Here is a 25,914-nt window from a genome sequence, read left to right as displayed (position 1 = left end):
CCCCGCCCCCCCGACATCCCCAGCATTAGTTACGGCATTAGACTCTCAGCTTCACGGTTACTCTGAATCTGCATCACACTCTGTGCCCAGTGCCTGGCACGGAGCAGACAGTCCCTCGATATTGGCAGAAAGCATGAATGAATCCTATGGGAGCGATATGTATGCTTGCCTCCCCCACCAACTGGGAGTTCGTCAAAGCCAGGGACTGTGATGCTTATTTTGATCCTTCTACGCTGAGGTCAGAGCACAGGCTATATCCACCAGGTGGATCTGGGGATCCTCAGACACCTGAGCTGACTGCTGCCATGGCAGCCTTCCCTGAGCCCCAGACAGAACTTGTGGCCTCTTTGTCCTTCTCTGGTACTGCCCCAGCCTGCTCCTACCTTCAGTCCTACAAAGCCACCCAGCCCAACAGCAGCCCATAACACCTGGGTTCTTTTTGTTCTCAGCAAGGCAGGTGTGCCAGAATTGATGAAAGAAGAAGCTACCTCCAGATAATAGGAAATGGCACCCAGCTGTCTCACCCCTCTTTCCCTGGATCTTCCCTCTCTTTAAAGGAGCAGATAGGAGCATGGAGAAAGTGGCTTTGTATAGAGTCCTGTGGGGTAAGCCCCGTGGCACCAGTCCTTGATGTGCTGCTCTTTCTGCTGGTATAAGGTCCTCCCACCTCACCTCCTTCTGGAAGCCTCTTCATTGGAGAAGCCCAAGACATCAATGGTATTGACTCCCTTTATTCTGTGGGGGCTGTGGGTATCTGGACATTTTGCTGGTTATCCTTGATGATGTTCTACCTGAAATCCTTTTTGGATGGAGTGCAAATAAAGAAGCAAATAAATGGTAAAGGGAAGTTCAGTGGAGGCACAGGCCTAGTACAGATCTCATTCCTCTCGCCACCCCCTGGCTGGGGGTGGGGTGAGGCCCTCTTTGGGAGGAAATCAAAGGCCCTCTTTGGGAGGAAATCGAAGGGACTTTGGGAACGTCACACCTGCAGTCGCTTTGTGGGCTTGTTTTTGAGGGTTCATGAGGAGTAGCCAAAATTGTAACCACAGAGTGAAAGAAATCAATGAAGCTTTCTGAGTGTAGTGTCCTTGACAGAGTGGGAAGCTCACACAAACATCTTTCATTTTCCAAGAAAGACTTTGAGATGGGGATCAAGAGAGCAAAAAGGAAGCCATCAAATTCATCCTTTGTCACATGAAATGTCTACTCATCCTCATTTCCTGGAGGTAAGATAGCAAGATGGGTAAAGGTATGACCTCTAAACTCAGTGTGCCTGAGTTCAAATCCCACCCCTACTACTTCCTACATAACTTTGGGCAAATCATTTACCCTCTCTGAGCCTCAGTTTCTTCTTATGTAGAAGTGTTGTCTACCACCCAGGATTTGGGGGGAGGGATTATATGCAGACCCGTTTTAGCACCAAACACAAGGGTCATGTTCAATAGATATAGTACAGTTAACTTATCATTTATTCAAGAGCACTTATTACAGGAAACAAAGGATATATAAGCATTAAGCACCCACAAGGGGCTAGCACTTAACATTCTATTCTTTTGTTTGATCCTCCCAGCGATCCAGTGATTATTATCTTAATTGTGCAGGTGGCAATGCCATGGTTGACAGTTGGTGTGACTTGCCCAGGGCCATGCAGCTCTTTTACCATAGCTCTGCCACGATTCTGAGGATTTGCTGGGATGGAAAACAAGTGTAATTTTTACAGATTCATTTTGAATGTTTAGTTTATACTGATATATACATATATACACAGATACATATATGTATGTGTATATATATATATGCATATGCATATACATATAAATAGTACAGAAGCTGGCTTGGGGTGTGGGTTCTGGACTAAATGGTCTGTGTTGGCAAAGCAAATGGGTAAGTTGTTTCTCATCTTTGTATTGCTAGGAATTGGCTAACCCTGGGGTGAGTCCCTTCAGGGTCAGCAAGGCCCCAGTTGTCTAAATAGCAGAATACAGAATGAATAAATAAATAAATATCTCACCTCCTCTAAATGTGGGTCATGTGACCTCTGCAAATCTGAGCCAGTCATCGCTGAGCCTTTACTGCCGCACCTGTAGAGCTGAGTTAGAGATACCTCTTCACGGGCTTGTCAGGAGAGTTTAAGGCGAAGGGCCCAACATGGCACACTTCGTGTTGAAGGCTCACGACAAGAATGTCCCGCTCCCTGGCTCACAAGCTTCCCAGACTTCTCTGAGCTATCCTGCTTGGAAACAAATCTTTCCAGTGTAAAAAGGTCCTGAAGACTAGTTTATGAAGCATGGTTCAATTGTTTACTTAAGTGAAGAGAAAGGAAGCAGCCCTCTTTTGTTTTGATAAATCAGGCTAAATTATCTCAGAAGTATTCCTGGAAAAGTGAACAGTGAACGCCTTTAGGAATTACACTCCTTCTTCATGGGTTAAGGATTTAGAAACATGATAATTCTACTATAACTCCTGCTAAATTTGGGGAACACATGTTTTCTTATCAGGAGAATATTAACCACTTGGAACTCCCCTATTAGATACCTGGAGGTGGAAAAAAGCAAATCTGAGACTTCTGGGAACCACAGGCTTTGGGAATTCTTGTAATCCAAGACATTCAGAATTGTTCCACTTCTGTACTCAGAAGCGACACCAAAGGATGAAAACGAAAGACGCGGGTGTGTCAAAACATGCTTCACTCCTTAACTGTGCATGCTCACCGGCCTCCAGCTCTTCCTGGTCCCAGCTGAAGGAGCATCAGGTTTTCCAGGAAATCTCTGGATTCATATAAGGTGAGTGGCTGGATGTGGGGATGCTGGAGAGTGGGAGGGGAGGAAGGGGTTCCCCCTGCACAGGATAGGATGGCGCAGGCAGCTAACATTCTAGCCAGTCTCTGCAGGTGTCAGCCATCTGGCATCTTTCAAGAATTCCTCCAAGAGGGGGGTGACTTTGATTTGGGTGATAAGGGATTTTATTTCCTGCTGGGAGAAGGTGGGAAGTTACTTTTTCTCATCAGTGAGCACCTTTATCTCCATGGCCATCCTGTGCATCTGAATTGGGGGTGAGTTAGGAGGTAGAGAGGGGCTGGAGAGGTAAGTAGAGGTCAGATGATGGAGGCTAGGTAAGAGTGGGTTTCACCTAACAGGTAGTGAGGAGTCATCAATGAGTGTTTAGTGAGGACATAAAGTATCCAGATTCTGGTTTTTAAAGGTCATTTGGCAGCTGGATTAGGTCTGGTGTTCATTTTCAGAACATTAGAAGACTCCTGATCATCAATCCATGCAGAGTGCCCCCTATGGCAGGGTCACACCATGGGGAATTAACTTCAACTCAGTTCGATTCAATTTAATGAAATGCAAGAGATTTAACTCTGCAGCTGGACAGACTCAGGTCTGAACCCTGATTCTGCCACTTCTTGGCTGTGTACCCTTGAATAAGTCACTGAACTTCTCTGAGCCTGATTTTGCATCTGTAGAATAAGGAGGACCCCCTGCAGAGTTGCTTTGGGACTTGGAGAAAAGGTGTGAAAAGCACCAGGAACAGAGAGCTACTCTTATAACTACTATTATTCTTCTTGTATCATTCTTACCATTTTCAGATGCCAGGTCTTTACTGAGCATCTACTAAGTGCCAGGCAGTGCCCTAGCCATGGGAGACAGAGAAGTAGGACTCATAACCCCTAACTGGAAAGAGCTCTCTGTGAAGGGAGTGGCAGCCACAGACAGCAGCCAGTTTCTAAGCAGGCAGAGGAACAAAGAACAAGCCTCAGGGGACAGAGATGTAAATTATTTCACTAGGGCGATCCAAGGAGGCTTCCTGGAGGAAGTGACCTGGGCATTTGTTTTAATATAGATTTCATTTATTTAGGTCTGGCAAGGCCAACAGATCAGGATGCTGTTGCCATTGAACAGATCGTTGGTTATACTCACAGATCCCAAGGAGAGGGGATATGCTATGCCAGCCAGGCACACGGAGAGAAGCGCTGCAGTCAGTCCGGAGGCAGAGAGGGGAAAATGATGGGCAAGGGACTTTATTGTGCTTTCCATGGGAAAGAACAGGCAAACCATGGTAACCCAACATGGTTTTAGATGGCCACAAATGCTAGTTTGTATAATTTCGGCGGCCTCTGGTATATAGGGGCTGTCCCTTGTTGTGTGGTACCTGGCCCCAGGGTCGTTAGAGCAGATGGAGGTTGGCACAGGGCAGGAGAGCCCAGTAAAGAAGGTGGTTGGGGGTGCGGGTTCTGGATTGGTTGGTCTGCATTTGAAAAGCTAAAAGGTAAGTTGTTTCTTATCTTTGAATTGCTGGGAATTGGTTAACCCTGAGGTGAGCCCCTCCAGTGTAAGCAAGGCCCCATTTATCTAAACATCAGAATACAGACAATAAAAGGCATGGTTAACACAGTACTGAAAATGGAGGGAAATGCCAGAAGGCACAATGGAACCCCAGAATGTCTCCTTCAAAGCCTTGGGGCTGTCTAAGGGAGTGGATGGGTGGGGAGGCTATTGAGATGGGAAAGGACAGGACACGCATCTCCCACCTCAATCTTTAACTCAGCAGTCTGGCATGACTCAGGAAGCCTATGTGAGGCTGGGGGTGGCCTCCAGGGGGGCCTGGTGCCAGATGGGCCAGAATGGAACTTTGGGACAGACTGAGGACCAAGCTGGGTGGGGGATCTTCTGTAGCATAGGTAATAAAGCAAAAAGGGTGACAAAAGCTGGCTTCCACGGCTCACCTTCTGTCCCCTTGCCCCACATGGCTCCTGGGGTGAGTTCTTCAGTGTCCATGCCCGAATTTGGGTAGAGCCATGATGACACTTAGATGACAGAGCACTAGACCCCTGATTTCAGGCCTCGATTTCCTCATCTGTAAAATTGGGGGGCGGGGAATAACACCTACATCTCACGGGATGTTGTGAAGATTGAGACCATACAAGTGGTAGAGCCAGGACTCGCTCTGCGCCCACCTGACTCCAAAGTCAAGCCCCAGAAAGCATTCCCTGCTTGTCTGAATTCTTTTTCTTTTCACATTTCCTCAACTGCTGCTCCGGGTCTTTAACTGTGAGGTGGGACATTCAGCTGGAAGGAGACAGGAGGTGGTGAGGAGTCAGGGAGGTTGGGCATCCAATCCCGGCTCCAAGACCAGCTTCACGCTCAGAAGGGCCTCATACTTGCTTTTCTGCTCTGCCGTCCCTGCCGTAAAATTCTTAGTAATTTTAAAACAAGAGGCCTTCCATTTTCATTTTGAACCGGGACCCACAAATTATGTAGCTGGTCCTGCTTTGGTAACCTTGGTTCTGTTCCTTAACCTTTTAGAGCCTCAGGTTTCTACATCGGCAGAATGGGGCTAATTATTAACCACCTAAAAGGAGGAACTCGGGCCTGGGCTCAGACTCATGTGTGCATCCTGGCTCTCCCACTCGGTGCCCCGTACCATGGCCAGCCACTTCCTTCTCCGCACGAGCAGGCAGCACTGGAGCCATGCACACACGCTGGGGCTATTCTCACCTATCTCAGAGTCGTGGAGAGGATTTCTAACAGACAATAAATGCAAACCACTTAGCCCCGTGCCCCACGTGTAATAGGCCCATACACAATTTAACAGGGATTAAATGATGTGGCTTTCTTTCTCCAATTAAAAATAGTTACACACAGGCCCAATTTAAAAAGAAGCAAAGCCGCAAACTCTCTGAACTCAATTACAAATACAAGGAATCCTTTCTTCTCCTTCATCGCTGACCCCTTCCTGTTTACTATATTTTAGTTTCACAAAGTCAGAGCATTTTATTACATTTTTAATTCTTCCTAAAAAAGAGAGATCTTAATTACCTACAAAGGAGAGCAAGGGAGGGGCAGCCCCGACCCCCGCCCCAATATCACGGCTTAAGCCTCAAGGCCTGGGTGCACCCTTCAAGTCCTTCCCTTGGCTGGTCCTCCTCTGCCTCCAGGCCTCAACTCACACATGCCTTTGTCAAGGAGGCCTTCTGGGCCACACCTGGATGACCAGCACCCTGCTTCCACCCCCACCCCTGTCCTCCCCGCACTGGAGCATAACTTGTACAGCACGTGCAGCGTCTGGGCCATAGGAGGTGCTCAGTAAAAAGTGAGTGATTAAGTGCATGGAAACCAGCTCCCCCAGCACACGCATGCACTCCAATGCTGGCTGTCAGGGGCGAGGAAGGTGCTCATCTGGACCCAGGGAACTTTTGCTGCTGTCCACGCAGGACAGCCCATCTAGCCCCCAGCCAGCTTCCAAACGACAGCCTGCCAGGCATTAAAATGGGAACAATTCAGGACATACCAAGTGTGCGCGTGTGTGTGTTTGCAAGTGTGTGCAGCCATACACCTGTGTGTGTGTGTATGTGTGCGCGTGCATGCAAGGGTGTGCGGCCACACACCCCAGCCTGAATCTGAGTGTCTGCAGGTGAGTGTATGTGATGGTGAAACTGCACTTACCCATGGCTCCAATTCTGGAAAACCTCATGTATCTTCAACACTTTTGTTACCTCCTGAGACATCCCAATAAATGCCTCCTGAAACAACTAGAAATCCACCCTCCGCTTCGATCTGCCCATGAAGCTCTCTGGTTCTGTGATGGCAGAGGGTCTCTCATTTTGTCTCTGATCCACAAGGGTCTCATTGGCCTGAGAATGCCCTTACACCTGACTCTGGGGTGATCACAGGGCCACGCACACAGGCAGACACTTAAAAACAAGCCTTATTCTGGGAGCGCCTGGCAAACTGCACATGGCTGCCGGTGACAGACTGAGGCTATATGGTCAGCCCCCTTCCCCACCTGTCACCGTCAGTCAGCAGAGCTGGCGCCATCAGGCAAGGACCACAGGAGGATGGCTTGCCGAGGAGACCACACTGGAAAGATGATCCAAACCATTTCAGGTTGTGTGCCTGGTAAGGGCAAAGCCTTGCTGCCAGAACAATGTGACTCACTGGGGCCTACAGACCAGTTCAGTCCCCGAGGGGTGTCCCCAGGGTCTGCAATGAGGTCAGTAGGGAAATGGACAGTAAGCATTTAGAAACTTGGATTATCATGTGGCAGAGGGAGTTTATATGTGTTGACTCTAACAAAAATAAGCATTTTGGTTTTTATTTTAAACCTCTTTTCTATTTATTTCATTTTCCCAGAAATTTGTTTCTATTATATTTTTACAAAATTATGGTCTATGACTGATTGAGGAAAAACTGGTCTGGCACCACAGAAGATTTAAGAAGCATGGTCCTAGGTAATACCCAGTCATCATGATAGCCTAAAACTTAACTTCCATAGACTTTAAATCTAAAAGGCACTGCAACATTTTACCCTCCACACACAATGGGCCAGTAAGGCCTCTTGCTTCTGAATTTTAGATGGCTCCCAAGACTGATGTCTCTCCACTCTAGTTTAAGGCTATCATTCTTTCTCACCTGGTCCAACCACTATGACAACTTCCTGTCTCACCTCTCTTTGGCCTTCTAATCTATACTGGTCACCACTGCCCAACTGTAATACATCCAGTTCCTCTTCAAGGGAGTCCTCCACGATTGCCCCAGCCCAGACCACATTCTTTCCTCCCCAATTCACGGGCTTTGCAATGTATATCATCTATGGGAGGAATCACACTGTGTCCCCTAATTATTGTCTGTAGATGGGAGCAGGGTTAGGGCTGACCTCAGGATAATCACTAGAAAAACTTCTATAGACCCTAATTGCTGGGCCCCACCTTGGGAAATTCCCAGTGGAAGGTTTTGAGGGCAAAGGCCTGGAATCTGTCATTTAAACTAACCCCCCAGATGATCAGGATGCACAGACAGACTTGGAAGACACTACCCCAAACAACAGTGAGCACTGAACGGCCATCCCTTCTCCTACTGCAGTCATGGCTCCCAGAAGCTAGAGCAGGATTAAGAAAGGATGTCTTCCCCCACTGCAGGGGGCCCAGGAGGAGACCTGTGTGCCGCCCAGAACCGGACCCAGCAGGGCAGGACTTCATACCAAGTGAATTCAGAACAAGATGTTTTCATTACCTTCTGTAGGCCAAAGCAGGGTTCCAGTCCCAGAAGAGTGACACGGAGGACCCGGGGCTCTGTGTGGAAAGAGAACCACTTCCCACTGCCTGCGTTAGATTATTGCTTCTGACCACGGCCTCCTCCCAGAAGCGGGGATTATGCCCAGGCCCCACTGATTTGGGGTTTAGCCATGTGACTGGCTTTGACCAATAGAATCAACCAGTCATATATTTCTCAATTGTTTTTGTCTGATACTCTTTATCCCCCATCCCAAACGGAGGTTCCACAAGAGCAGGGTCTGTGTCTGTTTCGTTAGTTTTAAAATCTCTGGTGCTTGGGCGCCTAGGTGGCTCAGAGGGTTAAGCCCCTGCCTTCGGCTCAGGTCATGATCTCAGCTCATGTTCTGGGATCAAGCCCCGCATCGGGCTCTCTGCTCAGCGGGGAGCCTGCTTCCCCCCCCCCCCCGCCTGCCTCTCTGCCTACTTATAATTTCTCTCTCTGTCAAATAAATAAATAAAATCTTAAAAAAAAAAAAATCTCTGGTGCCTGGTGCAGTTTCTGGAATGTGGTAGGTTCTCACTGATTATATGGGAAATGAACAACAAGGATGTCCTGAGAGAGGTGCCTGCCCAGGTTCTGGGCCTCAGCGGATTCCCTTGGCCCTCCTGATCTGGTCAGACTTGCTCCTTGTTGTGTTCCTTGCGGGTTCTCTTGCTAGCTCTAGCCTCTCCCGACTGAGAATGCGGTTGCCACCTGCTGCTGTCAGGTTTGGCTTTGCTCTGGTGCTGCTCCTCCAAGGTCCTTGGATCCACACACAGTCTTTGGACTCCGCTCTGAGCCTGTGCCTGGTGTAAGCCCTTGGATGCCATGGCCCCCCATGCCGCTAGACCCCGCCCATCCACATGCTGTGAGGGGACCCATACTCTTCTGTGTGGCTCTCTGATACCCGTGTGAGTGCCTCAGTTCCTCAACAAGCCTCTGAGCTGGCTGGTGTCAGGCATCACCTCTTTAAAGTCCTATGTTCCCCCTTCCTCTGGCTCCAAGCTCCCACGGGGCTGCTGGGGGAGCCACTGATGCTGCCATCATGGTGAACCATGTCGAGCTCAGAAACCAGGACTCCCATCCAAAGCTTGGCTGCCACTTTCTCCCCAACCCCCTCCTCTCCAAAGATCCTCCACTCCCCAGCTTCTCAGCTCCCAGACAGAAACACAGTAGGCAGAACTGATGCTGGGAAGGTGCAGAAACCAGGCAATTGAAGAGCCGCTTTTCTGAAAGATAATTCTCCCTGGGGGGAAATCATTAACTCCATCGACCAGGGTACTTTCTCTTGGATTGATAGAAACTCTTCTCTCTTATGTCTAATAAACATGAGCATTTTCCAGGCAATTTTCTTATCTCGGGACAAATGTACTATTGGTGCAAGACGGAGTAGCTATTCTTCAAGAATCTTTACCTTTATGGCTTTGAAAAGCATTTGCAAGGCAAGAGTGTGGTTTTTCATGCACACACTTCCCCTCTCTCTGTAAAGGTGTCCTACGTATACTTTTTATTCTCCAGTAATACAGATCTCTTTAATCTACAGATCGGTTGTCCACGGTTGCAAAATTTTTCTTCATTTTTTAAATAAAAGGACTAGGACTCTAGGTGATATTCCAGTCCGGCAGAACTTTGCATTTCTCTGAACGGCATTCTAAAATTGGAACCAAATTATCATCTCTTCAGAAGATATGGTACAAGTCGGCAGAGTCAGTCAAACACACAGGAAGCCTGAGAAAGTGTGTGGGTGAAGGTGGAGGAGGGTCACTCACTCTGCCGGGGGCCGCACAAGCCATCACCCATGATCGGGCTTGGCAGAATGCATGTCAGGCCAAGAAATGTCCATGTACCTTAGCCCAGGTGACAGACTCCTGAGAAAGTGACTCAAATTGCAAAGACTTTTGCAGAAAGATATTTACCAGTGCACAGAAAAAGAAAAATGGAGCCAAGCTAAAATCAATCATGAGGCTCCAGGCAAGCTCACGTGATCTTCCATGAGGGAATAGTATGCAGGCTGGCTGCTCTCACCCAGAGATGCAGGGTCTCGGGCCAGAGGAAGACACAGACACTGGGAGATGCATAGTGGCTTCTGGCCTACAGCAAATGCCTGCTCCTGAAACACAGTGAACCAGACAACCTACTTGTCTTACACTGTGACTGAGAATAAGGTCACATTTTCCTCTAAATACTGACCTCCTCTACCCACCAAGTTATCAGAATGAGCCCTCCTCAGAGTGTACTAGTGTCTAGAGGTCCCAGACAAGTTCCTCATACTGGTCTATGGTCTGATCGTGCACCTGCAGGCCCCCCAAGCCTCCCTGAATGTCCCATTCTGCTCACACTCACTTGCTCATGCCTGCTGCTCCCATGCTCTACCTGACCAGTGGACACCAGCCTCCGGGCTCAGGGCACCACCTACAGATGCTTGAAGGTATCTCGGCCACAGGGCCAAGGCTGGCTGGGCCCCTGAGAGAGATGAGAAGAAAGGAGTCTCAGAGGGGAGGCCAGGTGAACTCTGGTTGTTATGCTCACAGCCTTAAAGAATCTCTCTGGAAAGTTCTGTCTACTTCATCCACTGTCTGCCCTGGAAATCTCACTTTTGTCATGAAAACAAGCAACAAAATCAACACTAGTTCATATCTCTGCTCAATTTTCTCCAAATCCTTTTGTGTGACTGAAATTCTTGTCTCCTGTCAGCCATCAAGCAAGAGATGCTGAGCAGAGCAGGGACTATAAACAGGTTCCTGAAAGGTGCAGCCTTTAAAGGTGCAAGATCCCCTGGGGATACTCCTCCCTGTTTCTCCCCGTTACTGCCTCCTTCCCCATAGCCCAGTGCACCTGGCAAATCGTATTGACGCCTCAAATCTCAGCCTCATGACACCACCTCTGAGAAGCCTTCCTGAAGCACTGGGCTCCCCTGCTCTCTACTTTCATTGCCCTGGGCCCCCTGGCCACTGCTCTGACTTCCCTGTATTGGAATGATCTATTCATGATCTGTTCACCTGCTTGCCCTCACCGCACCACACCAGCTTATGGTCTCCAGGGACTCATCAACCACCTGGTACAGAGTTGGCCCTGAGCAAAGTTCCCTGAGTTCAGTGGAAGCTTTGATAACTTCTCTGTTGTGCCAGGACCACAACTGGCCCTCGGCATGGTTAGACAGAGTCAGTGTTCCAAGCCCCTGTGATGGCATCCGAAGGGATATGATAGGCATGTTGTCAGTCTACCAAGTCCTATGAGAAGTGGTTGTGGGGAGAGGGGGACACGACTCTGTCTACTTCAGAGGTGAGGACAAGTGTGGCAAGGAGAGGGGGGCAGCCTGCCATGGCTCACGTGTATCGCCAGCACACCAGTGTCTGGACGGCAGGATGTGATGATATTGGTGTCTAGGCTGGCTAGGACTGTCCTCCCACTCAGTGACACAGACAGGAAGAAATGGGTTCAGTGCTGGGAGCTGAGCTTCTCACATGTGTTATCGGTCCGCATGGTACCCACATGAGGAGGACAGGTAACTGAGGCGAAGTTGTCAAAAGAACTCTCCAAGGTCACGCAGTCAGAAAATGGCACCCAAGGCCGGCCTGACTCCTAAACCCACTTTAGTGGCTTCTATTCCTTCTCTCCTGGCATCCCCCTCACAGTTACCGTGGAGCCATTCCTCATGCCCAGACCAATTCTACCCTGTGATACCCTCTGAGATAGGTACGAGAGTCCCATTTTGCAGCTGCCGCATCTGAAGGTTCACAGAGGTTAAATGGCTTGCCTTGGGTCCCTGAGCCAAGATGGGGTAGAAGATACATTTGAACTCGGCTCTTTCTGGCTTCAGAGCCACCCTTCTGAAGTCCGGCCCCTTGTGACTCCCTGCAAGGAGAAATTCTAGTAGGCTGCAAATATTTGAAAGAATGATCAGTGGAAGAGGCTGATTGTGTGTGGCTCTGGGGCAGACCCGGGTCTACAGAGAGAGGGGCCTGAGCATGGATTCTGAGTCAGAAAACCCAACACCATGCATGGTTCCCCCTCTCAGCATCTGTGTGTCCTCAGGGAAGCCCATATGCTTTGGGGTTCTTAAGGGGTCATCTAAGAAGGCCGAGAGAGGGCCTTGCTATTCTGAATGAAGGTGGGTCTCTGAGATGGGCTCATGTGACAAGAGTGCTACCTCCCCCATCTCCAACTCCACAAGTCACAGTCCTCTCTCAAGGCTGCCCTGATGTCCAATCACACATTTTCCTTACAACATCAAGGACAGGCTCTCACTATAAAGTATGTCTTGAAATAGCTTGCATTGATATCAAAAGGTGGCCAGTACTCTCCTTTGCTTTGAGCCACACTGTAGGTGAAGGGGCAGGAGCTCTGTGTCTGCAGACGGAGAGGACTGGGGTGGTTGCGGGTCCCGGAGGTAACTAGCTATGTGATGAGCATCTTAACTCCAATGCTCTCATCTGCCAAATGGGAAAATAATCAGCTTTGGGGGATGGTGAGCAGTAAAGGAGCAAGTATAGGCATTACCATTAGACAGGGTTTGGCAAAGAGTAAATGCTTATACCCTGGTAACTGTTAATCTGACTGAGCTCTGTTTGGATGAGAGCAGTCTGCCTGCATCCCCCTCTCCCTTGGAGCTGAGATGATTGGCCCCAGAAACCTTCAAGGCCCATTTCCACTCATGCTCACATAGAGCCCAGGAGGGCCAGTTGGAAACAGGCTCAAACAGGCACACTTTTGTCTAGCATGTCTTTGAGCACATTAAGACATCACAGAATCAGGGGCACCTGGGTGGCTCAGTGGGTTAAAGCCTCTGCCTTCGGCTCAGGTCATGATCCCAGGGTCCTGGGATCGAGCCCCCCATCAGGCTCTCTGTTCAGCAGGGAGCCTGCTTCCCCTTCTCTCTCTGTCTGCCTCTCTGCCTACTTGTGATCTCTGTCTGTCAAATAAATTAAAAAAAAAAAAAAAAAAAAAAGACGTCATGGAATCAGTAAACCAGCATCCTGTACAGAAACCATTTGTTGCAACTTAGTGATCGGCTGTGTCAGTGATGTCAAAACAGATCGTTATTCCTGGAGGAGTGCCCCTGAAGGCCCTCTGCCAGGAGCTCGGATGCTTGCCTGGCAGATCTGAGCAGACCCAGGAGCAGCTAGCCTGGGGTCACATGCCCAGAGTTAGTGGAATTTGGCTTCAGTGATGGCTTTTCCAATTATCTGGAGAGAAAGTGCTCTATTGTGACTTTAAAAAAATCAGAATAAAGGGAACTAAAAAGAGCTGCTGTTCCTTGGGCCCCTGCGCAGGTGGTCATGAGCACGGCCTTCCCAGGCAGCCTTGTATCTGGTCCTCAGAAGGCACTATTCTGTTTCTATGTGGAGATGCTGAACTAGGCAGAAGTGACTTTCCCAAGGATGGAGCATAGCTCAGAGCCCAGGAGGGCCCGAGGCCTGTGTGCTCAGCCCCCAGACGGTGCTCTTTCTACACACCCCACCCCACTGTCTCCCTCTGGTACAATCTAAAGCTCTAAAATCAAGAGCACGATGCTCAAACCACATAGTCTTACCCAATTCTACGAATTTCAGTGTGTGTGTGTGTGTGTGTGTGTGCACATGCATGTGTGTAAGCATTTATAGGATGGTACCTATTTTACTAATTTTAATCCTAACATTGTTTGCATGGTAACCTAAATTTTGTAAAGTACTTTCAAGCATAGGACCACTTTTGGCTTCCTTACCATCCTACAAAATGATTAGGTCAAGGGTTATGCTTCTCAATTTATTTATTTGACAGAGAGGAGAGAGCACAAGCAGGGGGAGCGGCAGGCAGAGGGAGAGGGAGAAGCCGACCCCTGCTAAGCAGGGAGCCAGACACAGGACTCCATCCCAGGACCCCAGGATCATGACCTGAGCCGAAGGCAGGTGTTTAACTAACTGAGCCACCCAGGCACCCCTGGTTGCTTCTCTTCTGAATGGTCTCCCTTTTAGAGCTGGTTACATGCCCCTTTGGAAATTCCCAACCTGCTTGTTCTACCCTTCCTCCTGACACCTCAGTGTTCCTGGGATAGGCTGATACAAACTCGAATTCTATCTCTGCCATTTATCAGGTGTGAGATACTGAACAAGTCACTCAAGCTGTTACCCTAAGTTTTCCCCATCTTTAAAATGGGCTAGAATTGCTTATCTCACAGGGCTATTCCTGTCCTCCGTGCAGTGAACCTTATTTTCAACTCTCATATTCCTTTGCCTCCTTCTAAATTTGTCTATTTGGTGTTTCAGTCTTTCCAGGCTGTCCAGGATACTCCAGTAAATTACTTCTCACTAAGGTGTCAATGGATGATAATAGCTTCACACAGGTGTCAGCAAGCTTTCTCTGGAGAGGGCCAGAAAGTAAATATGGAGGCTTGGAGGGCCATCTGGTCTCTGTCGAAACTGCTCAGCTCTGTTGTTATAGTGCAAGAACAGCAATGAAAGAATATGTAAATGGAGGAGTGTGGCAATATGCCAATAAAACTTTATTTATGGGCACTAAAATTTACATTTCATGTGATTTTCATGTGGCCTAAAATATTATTCGTCTTTTGATTTTTTCCAACCATTTAAGATGCACAAATCATTTTTTAGCCCACAGTAGTACAAAAACAGGTGGTCAGCTAGATTTGGCTTGTGGGCTCTACTTCGCTGACCACTGGGTTCAGAGGAATTCCTACAAGAAGCATGTGCATTTTAAGGGGGGAATTATCCTTTAGAACAAAACATCTGGTAACCTAATGGTGGAATCTCAGACCCACAGGCAGTACAGTGAGGGACAGAACTGAGGGGAAGGAGCCATCCTTTCTCCTGTCATCCTGACAATGGTCTTGTGCATCAACTTGCACTAAGGGTAATGCCATTATGTGATCCTCAGATGGACACAGCTTGACCTGCGGGGCCTTGCCTGTCTAAGCAAATCTGGGTACCTTCAAAATCAATGCCTTCCTTTTTTTTTTTTTTTTTCCTTTTAAAGATTTATTTACTCATTTATTTGAGAAAGAGACAGAGAGCATGCACAAGCAGGGGAGCAGCAGGCAGAAGGAGAGGGAGAAGCAGCAGGGTGCTGGACGTGGGGCTCGATTTAGGACCTGAGCTGAAGGCAGATGCTTACCTGACTGAGCCACCCAGGTGCCCATCAATGCCTTTCATATAGTAAAGCCTACTCCAGCTCTTCAGTGTACTTGCCCAATAACACATCTAATTTTGGAAGGGACAGGGTGAAGCCAGCTGACCCCTGGGACCTGGAAATTTTTTCCTCTTGGCAGGGTGGTGGGCAAGTGGACAGCTGTCGAGGGGACAGGGACATCTACTTGATGAAGCTTAGCAGCAATCTTTTCTACCTCAGACATGCTTGGCTGCCAGCCTTGTCCCCTTGCCTGAGGCGTCTCAGGGGATTTGCCTGAAAAATCTAACTTCCCTTGTTGTCTAGCACTTCGAATTGGCTTTTGAATAAATACATGACTTTAGATACTCTTCCAGAAGTGCTCCAAGATTAATCATCCTTTTCACTAGTCTCCCTGCCCCAGTCTCTGTATCTTAGCCACCATCTGTGTGGTTGGCCAAGGAGTCCTTCTTCCCAAGACCCCCCTCACCACACAGGGTTGTGAAAGCGTCTGTGCTCCCCAGTGTCCTTGAGGTAGCACAGGAGGCCCTTCCTCCGTGACCTGGTCCCCATCAGCCCAACCAGACTTCTCTCCCATGTCCCAGCCACACCACGTTCTTTCCCACCTTCCTGACATCTGTTCCCTAGTCTGGAATACTCTTCTCTGTGCTCAAACTATTATCCTTCAATATTTGGCCCAGGCACATCTCCCCAGGGCCCCACCACCGTTAAGCGGCTCTCCTCCATGTCCCCAAAGCCTCCTCCAGCAGAGCTTTCATGCATTGTGCGCATCTCCTTCCATACTACGAGCCCTCATAGGTCATGTCTGCCTGTGCACCCCCAGCTGTGAGCACACAGCAGGACTCGGGAAAGGGTGAGCGAATTCACTCAGCAACGACTCCCGCCATGTGGCATGTGTGTCAACTCCTGCTATCTCACAACGCAAATAACTAAGGGAGAATTAATCTCCCCCAGCAGCTTTCCTGCTGCTGTCCTTTCCACACAAAAGTCCTAGACACTCTAGGTGTTCAGTAAATATTTTCTGAGTGACCTTCTTGTTCAACGTGAAGGCCATGGACCAGCAGCATCCTGAGGCGCCCCAGACTGCTGAAGTCAGATCTGTGTTTTACCCCAGTGTCCAGGCGCTACGGGGCCCATTCTGCCCTATTTGATACCACCCCTCCTCCCTGACCAAAGCCTCATTGTGGGATCCCGGAAACACTGAGACTGTCTGAGGCACCTGGAGAATTCTTCAAGCCCAGGCAATAGGTGCTGGGAGAAGGGCCATTAACTGCTGTGGGCTTTTTCTCAGTGAGGAGGGGGGCAAGCAGAGATGGGGTCCCGTGGAGGCGGAGTCTGCAAACCCAATCTGACCTGGGGGCTCTGGATCCAGAACATCGACATGCCTGGTCAACAACATGTCTGGGAGAGAAATGGGGACGGGCCACTCCGGCAGTCGGCAGTGGCTCTCTCCAGAGCGAAACTGTTTCCATAAAGGGACATGAAATACTGAACTCCACGTCCCTACTGATGGAAGCAGATAACAGATCCGGAATCTGACGTGCAATAATAAAAGGGAAAATACACTGAGTCAGTGTTCTGAAAACAATGTTTTCAGCTTGCCACATAGGAAGAGATGGGCTATGGGATGATAAAGGACAATAAAAGAAGGCATAAAGAGGGGGTGTGTTTCTCAACATAACATAACATATAAACAAACACACAAAACCCGTATCAGCAACCAAATTACAAATGATTTCTGTGGCCCCTAAAAGGAGGGATCCACTGGGTCAGCTCTCCCTGGATCAGTTGCCATCCTGCTGGCCTCTGGTGGCACTACACCCTCTCTGGGGCTCTGATCCCTGAACAGGTGCGGATTCTTCCCAAAGTCCCCAGCCCCTACATAGGCCCAGGCTCGAGCACATATAACTGCTTGGCGAGAGGGAAACAGATACCACGACGACTACAGATATCTGGCAGAGGAGGCAGGGCACAGGCCAGCCTTGGCATGTAGCCCTACGGCAGGTTCACCTTTTTCCTGCTTTCCAACAGAATCTTCTATCATCATAGTAAGCTGCTAGAGGAATACCATGAATTGTCAAAGCTCAGGACAAAACACAGGTCCTTCTACTCACAAAGGTCTAGAGGGTGCTGTCTTCTCTGGGCAGCTGAGAATAGGAGTGACATTCCCTTGGGCAAAACTCCACAACCCCTGTGCTGTGAGTTGACCCCTACCACCTGTTCAAACTTGCAATTTCAGAATACAGCAGAGAGAATCGAACTCATATCGTTTCTGGGAAGACAAGGCCCAGCCACAGAAAAAGACGGAGAGTGTAAAATCCTAGCCCAAGGAGACAATGTCTTGGCCGAGGTCTGAAGGGAAGATGGCCACAGAGCCAGGGTCCGTGATGTCCTTGTGCACAGTTGAGTAAGGCCAGCAGCATGCTGGGAAAGCTGCAAACTCTTCCTCCCACACCCCTGCTCTGGAAGGGATTGCTGTGATGGGAAACAGGGCCATGCCCTGGGGCACCTCAGCAGTCTGGGAGCAGTCTGTCGTCAGCGTGGGAAGGCAGGGGAGGCTCCAGCTGTGAGCAGGGTCCCTTCTTCCTCCAGGATGGCTCCTAGGAGCCACTGAAGGCCGCAGGGGCTGATGGTGCTGACTGGGAGAGCTCCCCGGGGAAAGGACACTCTTGAGCATGATGGATTGCTCGCACTGCGCTGCAATCCCCTCCTGCCTGGAGGGAAATGACTAGGAACAGGTACAAGAATTTGAAGTGCCAAACTGTGTTTGCTTGGTGGCTCTTGTCGTTTGCGGGAAATCAGCTCAGGGAGGAGTCTCTGCTCCAGGCACATACCTGTCGACCCCTTACTCATGGCTGAGTCTTATGGGCTGGAACCGTGGCATCTCCTGACCCTGGCATTCAAATTATTGACCGCCAGCCCTCCCCTAACTCTGGCCTCTCCAGCCTTGCTCCTCGTTCCCCACGGTCCTGACCATCTCTGCAAACCAGACTGGCTTCCTTATACTCCTTCGTACAGTGTAGGCTTCACCCTGCGCCCACTTCAAGAAGAGCCCGCCCTTCCCCCTAAGGACCGGACAACCTCTCTGGGGGAGGGGCGGCCTGCTTCATCTGTGCTTAGAAAGGAAAACCAGCAAAACATGACACACTCCAGCTGGGAGAGGAGATTGGATGAGAGACACACACTAGGGGCCAGGGGTGGTTTGCTTTTCTGTGGAGAAAGGCACACTTCAAGCTATGAGGCTGCAGCCCTGACCTGGGGTAGAAGAGAGGACAGGCCCAAGATGGGTGAGCTGGAGAGGAGGGCTGCCCACGGGCAGGAATAACGTGGGTCCACTTACTGGAAGGAGAGGACCATTCTCTGGCTCTGGGGGCTGAGACAGAACTTGCAGGAAGGCAGTGTGAGCCCTGCTATGTGTATCAGAGAACCTGGATGACCTGCCTACAGTCTGAGAGCCTGCTGGGATGAAGGTGGGGAGAGAGACCTAACGGCTTCCATAGGGCCCATGCTGGAGGGAGGAAAGGCACGGCGCAGAATGCCATGTCAGCTTCTGCCGCCAAAGCCTGCCACACTAGGCAGGGAAAGCCCCATGGAGTAGGTGATTCTGATGTTACACGTGCTTGAATGGTGTGATCTGACACAGTGAATGGATACCGGGAGTTGCTGCTCCCTCTCTCTTCCTTCCACAGAAAAGCACACTTTTCACCATTCATTCATCCATCCAGCTCCTGCCAACCACCCACATGGTGCCCAGCCCTGTGCTGGGCACTGGAGCCACAGCAGACAGGCACGACCTTCGCCTCCAGGAGCTCACTGTCAGGCCACAGATAGCACCATGTCCCAGAGGGTTAGGTGCCCCACACAGGCTGCACACACACAACTCCATGTCATTAACATGTTTTTTTTTGCTTACATTTAACAGGGAAGCGAGTACAAACTCCGTTAGGAAACTGCATTTAAATATAGGTACAAAAATGTAATCCCAACTCTGTAGGTGTCTCATTTATCAAAGACACAAAACATTGGGATCTTTCTCCAGATATAGCTTAGTGTTTTACTTTCCTCACTGAAAAATCCCATTATGAGCATGTGCCCTGCTTAGAAGGCTTTTATATTCTTTCCAGGCTTTCTTTTCAAAAGCTAGACTTTCGCTGGCTTAGTCCTTATAAGTTAAAATAAAACAAGCTGAGTACTTCTTTCCTCTAACAGCTTTTCATTCAGGCATTCATTCATTCAAAGTCTATCTCTTGAGAACCAATCACTGGGGTCGGATATGTGCTAAGCCGGAGAAATTCAGCTGTGAACAAGAGAGACAGAGTCCTGCCCTCAGGTTCCATAGGGTTTAGAGAATTATACCAACCAGAGACCAGGCTCCCCAGGCTGGTGCCACATAGTTCCCCACTCAGGCTTGTTCCTTTTACTCTGTCTCTTGCTTGATCCTGAATAGGCATTTCAAAGAGGGCTCTATATATTTTTTTTTTATGTCTCATCTGTCTTACCTGTGACTCCTCGATTGGGCATTTCATCTCCTCCACTTTGTTCAAAGGCAAACATCTCTGGCTCTCTCCAGAGGTGAGTTTAATTATTGCCTCCCATTTTTCTAGTTGAAAGATTAAGGGCGATAACATGGTTCAGGGGAGGGGCCCTTGGAGAACCACCTTCTGAGGAGAGTGACCCCAGGTGGGTCCTCAGGTGTCCTTGCTTTGTGCCCCCAGAACCAATGCATGACTCACGGGCAGCCATTCCAAGTCTGATGGTGACCTATGGTGGTATCCTGGCATCAGTCTGTCTGAGAGAAATTCAGATGCTGAACTTGGCTAATGACGCCCTCTCTAGTGCAGTTTAAGAATGAAATATACAGAGAGAAAGAAAAACGGGGAGACCATAACAGGGGCCTGAAGCTTCAAGACACATGAAGAAAAGACAGTAGACAAAACCACAAAATGGAGACTCCACGAAACGCCCTAAGTTTTAAGTGGGCGGCAGTCACACAGGAAGCCGAAACAGCAAGGGCTGAGCCGCCAAAACAGGGGCAGAGGTACCTCCAGCCTTCCTGCCTGACCACTAGGATATTCACCCCACTGTGAGAGCTATCATTATTCCATAAACCATCCAGTTCTCTGCAAGATCCCTCTGCGCAGCTGGCCTCATTTTCTTATTTCCCTTAGGTCAGTGCCACATCTCTGTCACCTTGGGGGGTCCCGAGCAACTGCTCTGTCTTTGCACACCAAAATACATACACCATGACAAAAATCCACCTCCCTCCAAGACCACAGCTTCTCCATTCCCAGAACCAGCATTTGAGAAACTCCTTCATCAAAGGCTGGGTTCAGGGACCCTAGCCTCTGCTTGTCACCTTTGGTGCCGGCCCAGAGAACAGGACAACCTGCCCCAGGTCCGGAGTGATGCTGCAAAACTGAGGCATACTAGCTAGACTCATTCCCTTAGATAAAGTGAAGAGGCTTGCTGGCACTTTCTCCTGAGCACTGAGCGATAATTACTATTGATTCCAAAGTGTCATGAGATTTTAGAAAGGGCGCACTGGACAAATGGGGCACGTGACCATGGACGAGTGCCCTCGGACGTTCTCAGCTGTAAAATGAGGGTAATACATCCCCTAGGAGTTGTAAGAATCAACAGCAGATTCTTGCGGCAGAGTGACCACACTTAAAGAAAGTCCTCTAGCTATACGCTGTGATGACAGGTCAAGTATCTTCCACACACCCAGCCAATGGGATCCACACCCTTCACTCAATGGGATCGACAAGAGGGGGCCCACCTTGCCAGCCAGGCTTGCAAACTGGCTTCACGTCCACCTGCACCAGCGTGTCCTGAGCAGCGGGTTTCTGTCCACAGTCGTAGGCGGTCACCAGGATCTCATACTGGTGTTGCTTGTCGTAGCTCAGCTTCTCAGTATTTCTGATGTTGCCTGAGAACACAGGGGTATGCTTCAGATCAAGTCAACCACACTGCAGTTCTTTTACTTTTTATTTAACTTCCATTTATTTAACATCTACCGTATTATTCATTTTAGGGGAAGAACTTAGTGCAGCTCTGTAAAATTCCCTCTTTACTCCTCTAACCTTCGTTAGAATGGAATAACCCCTTTCCTCACCTTCTTGTACAAACAAGGGTGAATAGGGGGCATGACTTTTCACATGTGGCCTGCTTGTTGGCGTCTGATTCCAGGAGCCGCTGGCTAGAGCCACCCAGCCGTGGGACTGGACTACTAGGGAATTCCAAGCACACAGCTGGAACCCAACTGGTGTGTTTGTTAGCCGTGTGTTGTCAGAAAACTCCCTCCTAAAGTGTGCCCGTGTCCCCGATGATGTAGGGCACCAAGCCTCATCCGCTATGAAATCTCTGGGAAAAAGATGGGATTCAGAAATATCCCGACACGTATTTTTCAACATCTGGGCTTGTCGCCAGGAATGTGCACTGCCTCTTCTCACATTATTTTGCTACCAAATGGGAAGTAAAATCAATAAGAAAACATGTGACCTCTCTTCTGAAAGCTACACAGAATAACAGATTCCTTGCCCTGGTGGCAAAGACATTTTTCTTCTCCAAGAGAGACCAAACCATTTTTCTGGGCCACTTGTGAGTTCTTGTGGGTTGATGCTATAATTCAGAAATAAATATTTGATAATTAATGAGTGAAATTCTGATTGGACTACTTCTGCTGAAATACAGTTTCGGTTCCAAGGAACAAATATAGGCCTCGTGGGCCTTGAATACTTCTCGGGTTTTGATACCAAGAGAGTGAAGTCTTCCTTTGCGGGAATAATTTCATTCTTGCTTTTCTTCTGATAGCAGAGCTGACAGCAAATTACAACTCCAATGTTATCATTATCCTTCAGCAGAAGTGAAATTAAGAAAATGGAAACTTAAAAGCAAACAAACCAACACACTAATAAGCAAACATGGAATGGCTGACTCAGGTATATTTTTACATTTCATCAAAACTAAGGGAAAATTCCCTGATGAGCTTGCTTTCTTCCCTTTCGACGGCTATCTATGGCTCGTGTAAACGGAAGCAACAGGGACTAAGGCAAGAAAGCCTGGGGAATTATCAAAGTCACGTCATGTTTTACAGATCGGAAGAGTTGACGCACCGATCACCCAGCACTAGTGAAATGGTCCTCGGTGCCAAGGCCCTGGGCTTGCAGGAGCCAGGCCTTCGAAGGCAGGGTAGAGATCTACAAAGCTGCCCCAGACTTAGGAGCATTTGTTCCACTGCCTGTTCCAGACTGTTTCTAAAAGCGTAATAGCAGCCTCCAATTTGAAGTAAAATTTCGTTCAACAAAGCCAGTCAAAAATCTCCAAATGAAAATGGGTTTGATGTACTTTTGGCCCCATGCCTGGTGTTCAGAATCACTCCCTACCCCGCTGCCCCCACGAGCTCGGGTCTCAGTTCAGGGCACCCCCAGGGCTGGAGCAGCTCAGTTCTGGGTTGGTAACGTTCCCTGTGGGTTCTGTTAGCAAACAAGTTTGTGGGAACTGTCCTCACAGGCGAGGGATTCTCGCAGGTAGAAATGCTGCAATAGAACCCCAGGAACATCAAATTGAATTTTGAACACAGAGTTTTAACTTTCCCTTTCTTTAAAGGTAAACGGCTCTCAAAAGATCGCCCTTTCGAAAGAGGAAGGCTCAGGGCTTGCCAGCCGTGTGACATTAAGCAGACCAAACACTACTGACCATGGTAGAAAAATAAACCCACAGGCCAGCCAGCCATGGCCCCGTGTGCAGCAGCGGCGCCCCCTGGCAAGTCCTAGGCGAGACTGCCCGAGAAATGAATGTGACTTCGCCATCACCACTGGCATCATGAGTGCGAGAATGGCTTTCACTGCCTGTAATTTGAAGCCTTGGTCAAATATATGTGTCTAATCGTGTGACCAATGATTGTGCCGGGCAGAGGCCTATTCAGACAAGACACACATTTAAAAATGTTTGGAAGTTCAAAAAGCCACCCATTTTGCTTCTGTTACACCTGTATTATTTCCCCCACATTTGAATGATTTCTCTTAGTAATGCCTTCTTAGGAGACCTGAGGCCACAGTTAGCGCAGGTGAATAGGGTTTCCTCGACCTGTTTCTCTGGTCCAGATGAACCTGTGGAAGCTAGCTCTCAAGAACAATCAGTACCTATCTTGGATATTAGTGAGTGTATATTATTTCATTTTATTTTATTTTAATTTTTTTTACAGATTTCATTTATTTATTTGACAGAAAGAGAGAGAGAGAGAGAGAGAGAGAGAGCATAAGCAGGGGGAACAGCAGAGGGAGAAGGAGAAGGAGGCTCCCCACTCAGCAGGGAGCCTGATGCAGGACTAGATCCCAGGACTCTGGGTTCCTGACCTGAGCCAAAGGCAGAGGCAGAGGCTTATGACTGAGCCACCCAGGCTCCCCATTAGTGAGGGTATTTTAAAACTGAGGCAGGGTAGAAGGACAGTGAGACCAGCGTGCTGACCTGTACCCTCTTTCCAGTGGAATTTAACTTGGAATAAAATTAACTACTTTGGAAAATTATATAGGCTAGTCACTTTGCAATTTGCTCATGCCTTTTGGGGATGCGATTCCACATATAGAAAACTGATTCCAGGAAAATAATAAAAATTGCAGATACAGGTGCAAGTATGTTCATCTAACTGTTATTTCTTACAGTTAAAATTAATACGGAAACTGGATGCTTGCTAGTAAGGGAAGAACCATGTAAGGAGTCTCTGCATCAGATAGGATGTTTTTAGCTCTAAAAGCAGTAATTATGAAGCATTCTTAAGGGTGAAAAAAATCCATACGATTGAACGTTAAATGAAAAAGGGAGAATAAAGAAAAACAAGGGAAGCATGGCCTTACTTTTGTTATAAAACTTCACAGAAAAAGTGGTGTTGCAACATCAATCACAGCTATCTTTGATGGGATTACAGCTGATTTATTTCCTTCTTCCCATGTTTCTCCTTTCCAAATTTCCTACAAAGGGCATGTGTTCCTTTTCTATTCAGATGGAACAGAAATGTTTTCATTTACTTTAAAATAAGCAGACTCTGGGGTGCATTTTGCCCAGAGGCAGCAGAGTCCCATGACTCACCAGGGCAGCCTCCTGCCAGAGAGAGGCTGCCCCGGGACCCCACAGGTGCTGGAAAAGAAGAAACGTCTGCTAAGGGGTGGCCGGGTGTCCCTGAGACCCCTGCTGCTCCCTCTGGTCATCCCTGAACCTGGCTGAGGGCTCTGGTTGTGCCGACACCCTGGGGGGTGCCTTGCTGGCAGTGCAACCATCCTTTCACACAGCCATTGGTACTTAGCGTGCTGTTTAATTAATTAACTAACTAATTAATTAATTAATGATTGATTAATTTTATTATGTTATGTTAGTATGGTATTTAGTTCCCATTTTACTGACGAGGATCTGAGGCAGGGTTAAGTAGTTTGTCAAAGATCTCTCTCTCTCTCTCTCTCTCTCTCTCTCACACACACACACACAAGTAATGGATGTAAGATTCAGATGCAACTTTGTGGCTTTGAACTTAAAAACTGTAGCCTTGGGGCGCCTGGGTGGCTCAGTGGGTTAAGCCTCTGCCTTGGGCTTAGGTCATGATCCCAGGGTCCTGGGATGGAGCCCTGCATCTGGCTCTCTGCACAGCAGGGAGTCTGCTCCCCACCCCCCTCTTCTGCCTGCCTCTCTGCCTACTTGCAATCTCTGTCTGTCAAATAGATAAATAAAATCTTTAAAAAAAAAAAATGTAGCCTTGCCTTCCTGTCAAGCATCACTGCGAAGTCTGGTGACAGTATCACTGGTGGAAAGGCATCGGAGCCAACGCTCGGGGATCTGGGCTCCAGTCCCGCTCTGCCATTGGGGTTACAGGTGCTGTTAGGCAAGCACTCCATACTTTAGGACTCAGTTTTTTTCATCCATTCAACGAGACTGAGGATCTAGGCCCTGCTGACCTCCTAGAGGCCAGCCAAGCGCCAGGAGAGGATGGCCGGGAAGCCATCTGAAGCGAGTCCAGAACTTCTTGAGAGGGAGCGGGTGTCACCAACGCAGTGACCTGCTCATGTTTCAGCCTGGAAGTCCATGGGGACTGAATGACCTTCATGTCCCAATCACCTGGGTAAACATCTGGTGACCGCTGCACCATGAAAGGAGCATTCCCTCTCTGCCAGGGACGTGGCAAGCATCATCCCCTGGCATCGCTTCCCTGAGACCTCACAATGCCACAAGGGACCAGGGCGGTTTCTGCCGTGATTTCACAGGGGAAGAATTCAAGCAGAGGGAGGCCGATGACCTCTGGTAGGAAGAGGTTGAGTTTTGGGTTAAGACAGGTCAGGCTGAATCTAGGTTTACCCTCTCTACTGCCCTGCTTCCTGTCTTCCTCCACAAATAAAGAGCCTGGGCAATTGGAGGGGCCAGGAACCATCTACCTGCAGTCATGAGGCTTCAGTGAGGGAACCCCAAACTCAGTAGCACTTTCTCTGATGAGGCAAAGAATGTCTTCAAGGAGTCCAGAAGGTCGCTGGGATAAATGATGGATCAGGGCCAGTTGGGAAGCTCATTAGAATGGGAGCAGCCGTTTCTGCATCTGCCCCCAGGTCCTGCCTTCATTACTTGGAGAACCACTTTTGTAAACCTTGCTTTCGGGAGGCCCACATTCCCTGGGAGTGCCCACTCTATTCTTCATCTTATGTTCTAACCAGTGTTGGAGGCAGAGACTTGGCAAAGGACCATTACTCACTTTTAATGAGACAGCTAGGGAAATAAATTG

General features: G+C 48.8%; 1 protein-coding gene and 1 long non-coding RNA gene across 4 annotated transcripts in view; one reads left to right on the top strand and one right to left on the bottom strand.

Moving 5' to 3' along the window:
• CLSTN2 (calsyntenin 2) overlaps nucleotides 1–25,914 on the bottom strand; it is a 608,204-nt gene that overhangs the window by 117,881 nt on the left and 464,409 nt on the right. The window contains exon 5 of the mRNA XM_032334718.1: nucleotides 20,935–21,084. Coding sequence (XP_032190609.1) covers nucleotides 20,935–21,084 — 150 coding nt within the window. The remainder of the gene's footprint in view (nucleotides 1–20,934; nucleotides 21,085–25,914) is intronic.
• On the top strand, nucleotides 539–8,366 carry LOC116585284. Of its 3 annotated transcripts, XR_004283545.1 has the most exons (4): nucleotides 539–717; nucleotides 1,137–1,226; nucleotides 2,636–2,783; nucleotides 7,919–8,366. It is a non-coding gene; the product is annotated as an uncharacterized LOC116585284 (long non-coding RNA). The 3 variants fall into 3 exon arrangements; XR_004283546.1 differs by lacking the exon at nucleotides 539–717 and having other exon boundaries at nucleotides 954–1,226; nucleotides 8,022–8,366; XR_004283539.1 differs by lacking the exon at nucleotides 539–717 and having other exon boundaries at nucleotides 954–1,226.

This window comes from Mustela erminea, chromosome 1 (assembly GCF_009829155.1).
Source record: "Mustela erminea isolate mMusErm1 chromosome 1, mMusErm1.Pri, whole genome shotgun sequence".
In the NCBI taxonomy this organism is placed as follows: domain Eukaryota; kingdom Metazoa; phylum Chordata; class Mammalia; order Carnivora; family Mustelidae; genus Mustela; species Mustela erminea.
This window is presented reverse-complemented; position numbering and strand designations above follow the sequence as displayed.